The 12,237-nt window shown below is 41.7% G+C and overlaps 2 protein-coding genes across 4 annotated transcripts in view; one reads left to right on the forward strand and one right to left on the reverse strand.

Annotated features, from left to right (window-relative positions):
* The window catches only part of LOC109042699 (U3 small nucleolar RNA-associated protein 25 homolog), a 20,541-nt gene continuing 8,304 nt past the window's right edge, over positions 1–12,237 (reverse strand). Inside the window, exons 2-3 of one of the 3 annotated variants that reach the window (XM_072295979.1) lie at positions 11,281–11,391; positions 1–1,746 (exon numbers count right to left, since the gene is read on the reverse strand). In XM_072295979.1, coding sequence (XP_072152080.1) covers positions 26–1,746; positions 11,281–11,302 — 1,743 coding nt within the window. In that variant the 5' untranslated portion in view covers positions 11,303–11,391 and the 3' untranslated portion in view covers positions 1–25. The remainder of the gene's footprint in view (positions 1,747–11,280; positions 11,392–12,237) is intronic. The other 2 variants (XM_019059587.2, XR_011899126.1) reach the window with 2 other exon arrangements.
* snf (U1 small nuclear ribonucleoprotein A snf) overlaps positions 10,108–12,237 on the forward strand; it is a 7,033-nt gene continuing 4,903 nt past the window's right edge. The window contains exons 1-3 of the mRNA XM_019059594.2: positions 10,108–10,264; positions 11,182–11,269; positions 11,735–11,907. Coding sequence (XP_018915139.1) covers positions 11,200–11,269; positions 11,735–11,907 — 243 coding nt within the window. The 5' untranslated portion in view covers positions 10,108–10,264; positions 11,182–11,199. The remainder of the gene's footprint in view (positions 10,265–11,181; positions 11,270–11,734; positions 11,908–12,237) is intronic.

The raw sequence follows: 12,237 nt of genomic DNA on the forward strand, positions 1-12,237 counted from the left end.
TTCAAAAATAAAACTCTATATTCTATCAACTTCCAGATACAAACATATGCACATTTTTGTCAGAAACTATCATTTTTGAGGCTCTTGTTGACCCAACAATTGATGCCAACTGAGGAGCATCGTACTTACTATACAATACAGTTACAGTCATATTGCCTTTGTCTCCACTTTCGAGATTTTGATAAGCATCTTGCATGAAATTGAGTAGTTCACTGTAAAAGTTTGCGAACGTTGGTGGTTGGTAGAATATAATGTGTCGTATTCCGCGAAGGCGTATTCGTCGGAAAAAGTGAAACCTTTCACTATATAATAAAAAGTGATTCTCTGAGTGATAAAACAAGTCTCTCGCTCTAGCTAGCTTTCTATCTTTTGTGTACTCAGATATTTGAACAAAATTAACATCTTCTCTCTTAAAATAGTTTCGGATCCTTACAAAATCAAAGTAAGATGGAACATAAATTAAAGTATTTTTCATCAAAGTGTCTTGATAATTCGGGAGAATTTTTTTGGTAAAAAACTCAAATCTGGCATCAATAATTTCAGTTGCATTTTTACCTACAATTTTGTGAAAGACCTGAGGGTATTCAACTATCACTTGACAAATTGACCCTGATGTTATTATATTCACTGACGTTAATCTTCCAGCATAATTAAAACAGTACTTGGATATCAAGCCTGCAATTTCTGATGAATGTAATGAAGAAAAAATGAGAGTTTGTCTATAATATTTTGCCCACCCATTTAATGCCCAAGTTCTTACCCTAGAAAAATCTGTGCCGTGTGACTCTACAGGCTGCAGATGGAGATGATTGAAAACATGAAGTAAGTGATCCCAATTTTGCATGAGAAAAATTTCGGTTTGGTCTAGAATCAATAGTTCAATGGATGCCAAAAAGTCATAGTCTCGCTCTTTATCACCTTCAGCTCCAATCAACATTCTGAGTCCTAGTGGGCTAGCAATGATTATATCAGAAGAGTAAAAATCAGTGTATAATTTCAAACTTTTTTTCGTAACTGCAAGACCAATTCTGAATGTATCGTCAATATTGCCGGAAAACATTTCTTCGTAGTCAGCAGGCTTAGGATTTTTCTTTGGAAGAATAAGGGTATCACCGGTAAATTCATCATAGAATCGTTTCTTATTGGCGATATTTGCTTTCTCATCTGACAGCAAAATCGAGGATATGACTTCGACGATGTTGAGCGCAGAGCGCCTGAATGGTACTAATATGAGGACCTTGGGACGAACCAAACCTTGATCTCTAAAATTGTCTGAGGAACTTTTCTTATCTTTAATAGCTACATTATGTTGAATAATTTCAGAACGAGCTTTGATTATATGATTTATGGCATGTAAACAATAGATAAAAACTATTTCCTTACTATTATGAGTGTTCCTTTCCGTGAAATAGAAATCATGATACTTATAAATGATAGATAGTATATCCTTTTGCAAGGGAGTGAGGGATCTCAGTAAGCTATTGACATGTTTGCTACAGGCTTCTACAATGTTTTTTGACGGTATCTTCACATCCAATTGCTCCCAATCCACTTCTTCGATCGGCTGTGGAATCACTGCAGGAACAGAACTTTCTTCATCGCCATCTTCAATGAGTTTGCTCTGCGAAGTCTCTGTAGAGTTAGATAACTCTGGTAGCTGCGCAATCAGACTCCCAATTGTTGGGAAGTTCAACTTTTTCCCTGTCAAAGATTGAGGACATGCAGAAACAACTCTGTACAGCTCATCTGTCAACAATGAAGAGAAGTGTTCTGAAAACGGAGTCATTGTCGGAGAACCTCACAACTTATCATTATCTTGAGGGACAGTCACTGCACTGTGTGACATTACTTGCAAGTGTAATTATAACTTTCCGTGGACGAGATAGTCTATTGCCTATTTCGGAATAAGTAGTCAAATGATTATAAAATAGACAAGATTGAAAACACAAAACACTGCGTTGGTAAAAAAGAACACGTGATTTTGTTTGACAATTTAAGATTGAGGTTAGATTACCGCGCTGAATCTATCAGACCTCTATCAGACCGGCGCATGAACAACATGCCAGGGCATGCCCGCGTCCGAGCAAGTCTCTGGGCCCGCGACCATAGTACAAAAAACTACCGCTGCAGCGCTGCGCATCCGTTTACGTCCAGCTCCATTAAGAGTCCATTGTAAAAGAAACTAAACCACAGATATCGATGAAACTTTTTGAAAAGGCCAACAATCCCTCTGACTGTTGAAAAACATCTTCGCTAGGAGCGCGAATGTGTCCCTTCATCCCCTAACACGCTCCCGCGCGCCCATCAGACCAGCTCGGTTTTTTAAATTTACCGCGCGAAAGGGCAACTTTAAGCTCGAATATAAAAAAAAACTAAACCACGGATTTCGATGAAACTTTTTGAAAACACGGATAATGTCGCCTATTATCGAAAAACATCTTCGCTGAGAGCGCGAATGAGTCCCTTCATCCCCTAACTCGCTCCCGCGCGCCCACCAGACCAGCTCGGTTTTTTAAATCTACCGCGCGAAAGGGCAACTTTAAGCTCGAATATAAAAAAAACTAAACCACGGATTTCAATGAAACTTTTTGAAAAGGCCAACAATCCCTCTGACTGTTGAAAAACATCTTAATTAGGAGCGCGAATGTGTCCCTTCATCCCCTAACACGCTCCCGCGCGCCCATCAGACCAGTTCGGTTTTTTAAATTTACCGCGCGAAAGGGCAACTTTAAGCTCGAATATAAAAAAAAACTAAACCACGGATTTCGATGGAACTTTTTGAAAACACGGATAATGTCGCCTATTATCGAAAAACATCTTCGCTGAGAGCGCGAATGAGTCCCTTCATCCCCTAACTCGCTCCCGCGCGCCCACCAGACCAGCTTGGATTCTTGGATTTACTGCGATATATACGCAACTTTAAAGGCAAATAATAAAAAAAGAAAACCACGGAATTTGATGAAACTTTTTGAAAACACGGATAATGCCTCCAAGTATCGAAAAACATCTTCGCTAGGAGCGCGAATGTGTCCCTTCATCCCCTAACACGCTCCCGCGCGCCCATCAGACCAGCTCGGTTTTTTAAATTTACCGCGCGAAAGGGCAACTTTAAGCACGAATATAAAAGAAACTAAACCACGGATTTCGATGAAACTGTTTGAAAACACGGATAATGTCGCCTATTATCGAAAAACATCTTCGCTGAGAGCGCGAATGTGTCCCTTCGTCCCCTAACTCGCTCCCGCGCGCCCACCAGACCAGCTCGGTTTTTTAAATCTATCGCGCGAAAGGGCAACTTTAAGCTCGAATATAAAAAAAACTAAACCACGGATTTCGATGAAACTTTTTGAAAAGGCCAACAATCCCTCTGACTGTTGAAAAACTTCTTAATTAGGAGCGCGAATGTGTCCCTTCATCCCCTCACACGCTCCCGCGCGCCCATCAGACCAGCTCGGTTTTTTAAATTTACCGCGCGAAAGGGCAACTTTAAGCTCGAATATAAAAAAAACTAAACCACGGATTTCAATGAAACTTTTTGAAAACACGGATAATGTCTCCAATTATCGAAAAACATCTTCGATGAGAGCGCGAATGTGTCCGTTCATCCCCTAACACGCTCCCGCGCGCCCATCAGGCCAGCTCGGTTTTTTAAATTTACCGCGCGAAAGGGCAACTTTAAGCTCGAATATAAAAAAAACTAAACCACGGATTTCGATGAAACTTTTTGAAAACACGGATAATGTCGCCTATTATCGAAAAACATCTTCACTGAGAGCGCGAATGAGTCCCTTCATCCCCTAACTCGCTCCCGCGCGCCCACCAGACTAGTTTGGATTCTTGGATTTACTGCGATATATACGCAACTTTAAAGGCAAATAATAAAAAAAGAAAACCACGGTATTTGATGAAACTTTTTGAAAACACGGATAATGTCTCCAAGTATCGAAAAACATCTTCGCTAGGAGCGCGAATGTGTCCCTTCATCCCCTAACACGCTCCCGCGCGCCCATCAGACCAGCTCGGTTTTTTAAATTTACCGCGCGAAAGGGCAACTTTAAGCTCGAATATAAAAAAAACTAAACCACGGATTTCAATTACCGCGATATATACGAAACTTTAAAGGCAAATAATAAAAAAAGAAAACCACGGAATTCGATGAAACTTTTTGAAAACACGGATAATGTCTCCAAGTATTGAAAAACATCTTCGCCGGGATCGCGAATGAGTCCCTTCATCCCCTAACTCGCTCCCGCGCACCCATCAGACCAGCTTGGATTCTTGGATTTACTGCGATATATACGCAACTTTAAAGGCAAATAATAAAAAAAGAAAACCACGGAATTTGATGAAACTTTTTGAAAACAAGGATAATGTCTCCAAGTATCGAAAAACATCTTCGCTAGGAGCGCGAATGTGTCCCTTCATCCCCTAACACGCTCCCGCGCGCCCATCAGACCAGCTCGGTTTTTTAAATTTACCGCGCGAAAGGGCAACTTTAAGCTCGAATATAAAAAAAACTAAACCACGGATTTCAATGAAACTCTTTGAAAAGGCCAACAATCCCTCTGACTGTTGAAAAACATCTTAATTAGGAGCGCGAATGTGTCCCTTCATCCCCTAACACGCTCCCGCGCGCCCATCAGACCAGCTCGGTTTTTTAAATTTACCGCGCGAAAGGGCAACTTTAAGCTCGAATATAAAAAAAAACTAAACCACGGATTTCGATGAAACTTTTTGAAAACACGGATAATGTCGCCTATTATCGAAAAACATCTTCGCTAGGAGCGCGAATGTGTCCCTTCATCCCCTAACACGCTCCCGCGCGCCCATCAGACCAGCTCGGTTTTTTAAATTTACCGCGCGAAAGGGCAACTTTAAGCTCGAATATAAAAAAAACTAAACCACGGATTTCGATGAAACTTTTTGAAAACACGGATAATGTCGCCTATTATCGAAAAACATCTTCGCTGAGAGCGCGAATGTGTCCCTTCATCCCCTAACTCGCTCCCGCGCGCCCACCAGACCAGCTCGGTTTTTTAAATCTATCGCGCGAAAGGGCAACTTTAAGCTCGAATATAAAAAAAACTAAACCACGGATTTCGATGAAACTTTTTGAAAAGGCCAACAATCCCTCTGACTGTTGAAAAACATCTTCGATTAGGAGCGCGAATGTGTCCCTTCATCCCCTAACACGCTCCCGCGCGCCCATCAGACCAGCTCGGTTTTTTAAATTTACCGCGCGAAAGGGCAACTTTAAGCTCGAATATAAAAAAAACTAAACCACGGATTTCGATGAAACTTTTTGAAAAGGCCAACAATCCCTCTGACTGTTGAAAAACATCTTCGATTAGGAGCGCGAATGTGTCCCTTCATCCCCTAACACGCTCCCGCGCGCCCATCAGACCAGCTCGGTTTTTTAAATTTACCGCGCGAAAGGGCAACTTTAAGCTCGAATATAAAAAAAACTAAACCACGGATTTCAATGAAACTTTTTGAAAACACGGATAATGTCGCCTATTATCGAAAAACATCTTCGCTGAGAGCGCGAATGAGTCCCTTCATCCCCTAACTCGCTCCCGCGCGCCCACCAGACCAGCTCGGTTTTTTAAATTTACCGCGCGAAAGGGCAACTTTAAGCTCGAATATAAAAAAAACTAAACCACGGATTTCGATGAAACTTTTTGAAAACACGGATAATGTCGCCTATTATCGAAAAACATCTTCGCTAGGAGCGCGAATGTGTCCCTTCATCCCCTAACACGCTCCCGCGCGCCCATCAGACCAGCTCGGTTTTTTAAATTTACCGCGCGAAAGGGCAACTTTAAGCTCGAATATAAAAAAAACTAAACCACGGATTTCAATGAAACTTTTTGAAAACACGGATAATGTCTCCAATTATCGAAAAACATTTTCGATGAGAGCGCGAATGTGTCCCTTCATCCCCTAACACGCTCCCGCGCGCCCATCAGACCAGCTCGGTTTTTTAAATCTATCGCGCGAAAGGGCAACTTTAAGCTCGAATATAAAAAAAAAACTAAACCACGGATTTCGATGAAACTTTTTGAAAAGGCCAACAATCCCTCTGACTGTTGAAAAACATCTTCGCTAGGAGCGCGAATGTGTCCCTTCATCCCCTAACACGCTCCCGCGCGCCCATCAGACCAGCTCGGTTTTTTAAATTTACCGCGCGAAAGGGCAACTTTAAGCTCGAATATAAAAAAAACTAAACCACGGATTTCAATGAAACTTTTTGAAAACACGGATAATGTCGCCTATTATCGAAAAACATCTTCGCTGAGAGCGCGAATGAGTCCCTTCATCCCCTAACTCGCTCCCGCGCGCCCACCAGACCAGCTCGGTTTTTTAAATCTATCGCGCGAAAGGGCAACTTTAAGCTCGAATATAAAAAAAACTAAACCACGGATTTCGATGAAACTTTTTGAAAACACGGATAATGTCGCCTATTATCGAAAAACATCTTCGCTGGAGCGCGAATGTGTCCCTTCATCCCCTAACACGCTCCCGCGCGCCCATCAGACCAGCTCGGTTTTTTAAATTTACCGCGCGAAAGGGCAACTTTAAGCTCGAATATAAAAAAAACTAAACCACGGATTTCGATGAAACTTTTTGAAAACACGGATAATGTCGCCTATTATCGAAAAACATCTTCGCTGAGAGCGCGAATGAGTCCCTTCATCCCCTAACTCGCTCCCGCGCGCCCATCAGACCAGCTCGGTTTTTTAAATCTATCGCGCGAAAGGGCAACTTTAAGCTCGAATATAAAAAAAACTAAACCACGGATTTCGATGAAACTTTTTGAAAACACGGATAATGTCTCCTATTATCGAAAAACATCTTCGATGAGAGCGCGAATGTGTCCCTTCATCCCCTAACACGCTCCCGCGCGCCCATCAGACCAGCTCGGTTTTTTAAATCTATCGCGCGAAAGGGCAACTTTAAGCTCGAATATAAAAAAAACTAAACCACGGATTTCGATGAAACTTTTTGAAAACACGGATAATGTCGCCTATTATCGAAAAACATCTTCGCTAGGAGCGCGAATGTGTCCCTTCATCCCCTAACACGCTCCCGCGCGCCCATCAGACCAGCTCGGTTTTTTAAATTTACCGCGCGAAAGGGCAACTTTAAGCTCGAATATAAAAAAAACTAAACCACGGATTTCAATGAAACTTTTTGAAAACACGGATAATGTCGCCTATTATCGAAAAACATCTTCGCTAGGAGCGCGAATGTGTCCCTTCATCCCCTAACACGCTCCCGCGCGCCCATCAGACCAGCTCGGTTTTTTAAATTTACCGCGCGAAAGGGCAACTTTAAGCTCGAATATAAAAAAAACTAAACCACGGATTTCGATGAAACTTTTTGAAAAGGCCAACAATCCCTCTGACTGTTGAAAAACATCTTCGCTAGGAGCGCGAATGTGTCCCTTCATCCCCTAACACGCTCCCGCGCGCCCATCAGACCAGCTCGGTTTTTTAAATTTACCGCGCGAAAGGGCAACTTTAAGCTCGAATATAAAAAAAACTAAACCACGGATTTCAATGAAACTTTTTGAAAACACGGATAATGTCGCCTATTATCGAAAAACATCTTCGCTGAGAGCGCGAATGAGTCCCTTCATCCCCTAACTCGCTCCCGCGCGCCCACCAGACCAGCTCGGTTTTTTAAATCTATCGCGCGAAAGGGCAACTTTAAGCTCGAATATAAAAAAAACTAAACCACGGATTTCGATGAAACTTTTTGAAAACACGGATAATGTCGCCTATTATCGAAAAACATCTTCGCTAGGAGCGCGAATGTGTCCCTTCATCCCCTAACAACCCGGGCGCGCGGGAGCGTGTTAGGGGATGAAGGGACACATTCGCGCTCCAAGCGAAGATGTTTTTCGATAATAGGCGACATTATCCGTGTTTTCAAAAAGTTTCATCGAAATCCGTGGTTTAGTTTTTTTTATATTCGAGCTTAAAGTTGCCCTTTCGCGCGGTAGATTTAAAAAACCGAGCTGGTCTGGTGGGCGCGCGGGAGCGAGTTAGGGGATGAAGGGACTCATTCGCGCTCTCAGCGAAGATGTTTTTCGATAATAGGCGACATTATCCGTGTTTTCAAAAAGTTTCATCGAAATCCGTGGTTTAGTTTTTTTTATATTCGAGCTTAAAGTTGCCCTTTCGCGCGGTAAATTTAAAAAACCGAGCTGGTCTGATGGGCGCGCGGGAGCGTGTTAGGGGATGAAGGGACACATTCGCGCTCCTAGCGAAGATGTTTTTCGATAATAGGCGACATTATCCGTGTTTTCAAAAAGTTTCATCGAAATCCGTGGTTTAGTTTTTTTTATATTCGAGCTTAAAGTTGCCCTTTCGCGCGATAGATTTAAAAAACCGAGCTGGTCTGGTGGGCGCGCGGGAGCGAGTTAGGGGATGAAGGGACTCATTCGCGCTCTCAGCGAAGATGTTTTTCGATAATAGGCGACATTATCCGTGTTTTCAAAAAGTTTCATTGAAATCCGTGGTTTAGTTTTTTTTATATTCGAGCTTAAAGTTGCCCTTTCGCGCGGTAAATTTAAAAAACCGAGCTGGTCTGATGGGCGCGCGGGAGCGTGTTAGGGGATGAAGGGACACATTCGCGCTCCTAGCGAAGATGTTTTTCGATAATAGGCGACATTATCCGTGTTTTCAAAAAGTTTCATCGAAATCCGTGGTTTAGTTTTTTTTATATTCGAGCTTAAAGTTGCCCTTTCGCGCGGTAAATTTAAAAAACCGAGCTGGTCTGATGGGCGCGCGGGAGCGTGTTAGGGGATGAAGGGACACATTCGCGCTCCTAGCGAAGATGTTTTTCGATAATAGGCGACATTATCCGTGTTTTCAAAAAGTTTCATCGAAATCCGTGGTTTAGTTTTTTTTATATTCGAGCTTAAAGTTGCCCTTTCGCGCGATAGATTTAAAAAACCGAGCTGGTCTGATGGGCGCGCGGGAGCGTGTTAGGGGATGAAGGGACACATTCGCGCTCTCATCGAAGATGTTTTTCGATAATAGGAGACATTATCCGTGTTTTCAAAAAGTTTCATCGAAATCCGTGGTTTAGTTTTTTTTATATTCGAGCTTAAAGTTGCCCTTTCGCGCGGTAAATTTAAAAAACCGAGCTGGTCTGATGGGCGCGCGGGAGCGTGTTAGGGGATGAAGGGACACATTCGCGCTCTCAGCGAAGATGTTTTTCGATAATAGGCGACATTATCCGTGTTTTCAAAAAGTTTCATCGAAATCCGTGGTTTAGTTTTTTTTATATTCGAGCTTAAAGTTGCCCTTTCGCGCGGTAAATTTAAAAAACCGAGCTGGTCTGATGGGCGCGCGGGAGCGTGTTAGGGGATGAAGGGACACATTCGCGCTCCAAGCGAAGATGTTTTTCGATAATAGGCGACATTATCCGTGTTTTCAAAAAGTTTCATCGAAATCCGTGGTTTAGTTTTTTTTATATTCGAGCTTAAAGTTGCCCTTTCGCGCGATAGATTTAAAAAACCGAGCTGGTCTGGTGGGCGCGCGGGAGCGAGTTAGGGGATGAAGGGACTCATTCGCGCTCTCAGCGAAGATGTTTTTCGATAATAGGCGACATTATCCGTGTTTTCAAAAAGTTTCATCGAAATCCGTGGTTTAGTTTTTTTTATATTCGAGCTTAAAGTTGCCCTTTCGCGCGGTAAATTTAAAAAACCGAGCTGGTCTGATGGGCGCGCGGGAGCGTGTTAGGGGATGAAGGGACACATTCGCGCTCCTAGCGAAGATGTTTTTCAACAGTCAGAGGGATTGTTGGCCTTTTCAAAAAGTTTCATCGATATCTGTGGTTTAGTTTCTTTTACAACGGACTCTTAATGGAGCTGGACGTAAACGGATGCGCAGCGCTGCAGCGGTAGTTGTTTGTACTATGGTCGCGGGCCCAGAGACTTGCCCGGACGCGGGCATGCCCTGGCATGTTGTTCATGCGCTGGTCTGATAGAGGTCTGATAGATTCAGCGCGGTGGTTAGATTTGCAAATTCTATGCTTCACTCTCATTGGCTGATAAGCCCGTGTACATTTCTACGTCACGATTACCATGAAGTTGAAGTTTGTTTGTAATTAATTTTGCTTTGCAATTTGCATTCACTAATTCTAGACTTTTGAAGTGAAGCATTATTTGCCTTTTCTTCATCAAGCGTACATACATACACGAGGAACTCAGAAATTATTTGAAGCCTGAGACTCTACATTATCACCAACTGTAAGTAGAAATTTCTTTTTGAAATCCTCCATACCCGGCGTCGTATTCTCGGCAGATCCAAATTATCTAACCTCCAAAATCGGTGAATATGGAATGGAATATTTCTCTGGAATATTTACATAGAATAATAGCTATCAGTAGCAATAATAGCTATTATTCTATGATATCTACCTGCATGTAGCATGCTTGAAAAAGGCACGGGTGACGTTTGGGAGGTGTGGAATACCGTATGCTAATGTATACCAGGAAACCAATTCATATTCCGTAGTTCAGCGGTCATTTGCTCAGGCATGCTACTGTCGCAAGTGGATGGGTGTTCGAAGACTCATCCATCTTAATTATTGCTAATTTTCGTCGCCGTAGAATGCAACCAAGTGGCTAAGTCCACATATTATCTGGCTGTCTATTGACCAAGTGGTGGGTTCCAAGTTCGTATTTTCCCGCTACTGAAGGTGAAATATTCAAGGTAAATTAGGCAAACACTAATCGTTCATAGGTTTGCCTCAATAAAGATCAAATCATATACATGAAATACTCTGGCTGATTTATATCAAAATTGATTGTCAGAGAATAGTGGCAGCCACAGTATGCAAGACTGCATGAATGCAGCAGGAAAAATATCCTGCAGATTCTCACTAATTTTTGCCTAAATGCCAAAATCAATACCAATTATGCTGGTTGGTGATCGGTTTTGCACATACGAATATTGGTCTCACTAGTGAGATAACCTCTGCCTGTTCCTTTTCAACAAAATTAATTTCATCCAGACAAATTTGGTTTTGTTGGTAAGTGGTTTGTCGTGGACAACTATCCTGAAGCAATGTTAAAGAAAAAAAAAAATTGATTCTTCAAAACGAAGACCCTTAAATCATTGCTTAGTGCTTATTTGATCTAATGAAATTTCTGCGTGGTTTTAGGTGCTGATCAATCTCAAAATGATTACGGATATTCGCCCAAATCACACCATTTACATCAACAATCTAAATGAAAAAATTAAGAAAGAAGGTAAGTCTTACTATTTTTCTTCTCTTTGCTCATGAGTGTTATTGGCAAAAGTTAGACAGTAATTTTCCAAGTGCAGGGACTCGAGGATAGTGCTTTCTGTGTTACATTGCTTCATCCTCCAACTATGGGGAAATAATTTGCAATCGGAGCGAAGTTAGGTATTAGACAAGCAGCAGAACATACATTGGCTTATGAATGAAAAAACAGAAGATGTAGGCATGTCTAAAGATCAAAAACTTTCACTTCTACAAAAAAAGTACGAGGTAACTAATTGCGCATTTCTTGAGAACATAGCAGTAACACTCGTAAAAGTGTGGCAGTTCCCTGTATGAAATCTTGCCCCACCTTTTGGCAGTGATGAGGCTGACTCAGAATTTACCACTTATGACGATAAACCTTTAACATCAACTCTCAGTCAACACCTCCTTGACTTCTTTAATGTTTTACTGTTTTGTTTATTTTCAGATCTTAAAAAGTCTCTGTATGCAATATTCTCACAATTTGGACAGATTTTAGATATTGTCCATTTGCGTAATATCAGAATGAGGGGACAAGCGTTTGTAATATTTAAGGAAATCAACAGTGCAACAAATGCATTAAGGTCTATGCAGGGTTTTCCTTTCTACGACAAGCCCATGGTATGTATTTTGACCTTAATTTTTTAATTTCCAATCATTTTTTTTTTTTTTTTTTTTTTTTTGAAGTCTGAAAATTTTTATTTTGATTGCTTCCTTCCTTTCAGAGGTTTATGATCAGTATCCTTGCCTCTGCGTTATTTTGTACTGTTTCAGTACACTTAATAAATATTTGTATTTAAAGCCAGAAATTCAAATGAGTGTTGCTGATGGTCCTGTATTTCTCATTCTATTTCTATACATTTTAATGGTAATTGGCCCTTTAGTGTGTACAGAATTGCAAACAATCCATTGACCTGTTTGGAACGACCATCAAGGGCCAAAAATCAGGTT

This window comes from Bemisia tabaci, chromosome 2, assembly GCF_918797505.1.
Source record: "Bemisia tabaci chromosome 2, PGI_BMITA_v3".
NCBI classification, from domain to species: Eukaryota; Metazoa; Arthropoda; class Insecta; order Hemiptera; family Aleyrodidae; genus Bemisia; species Bemisia tabaci.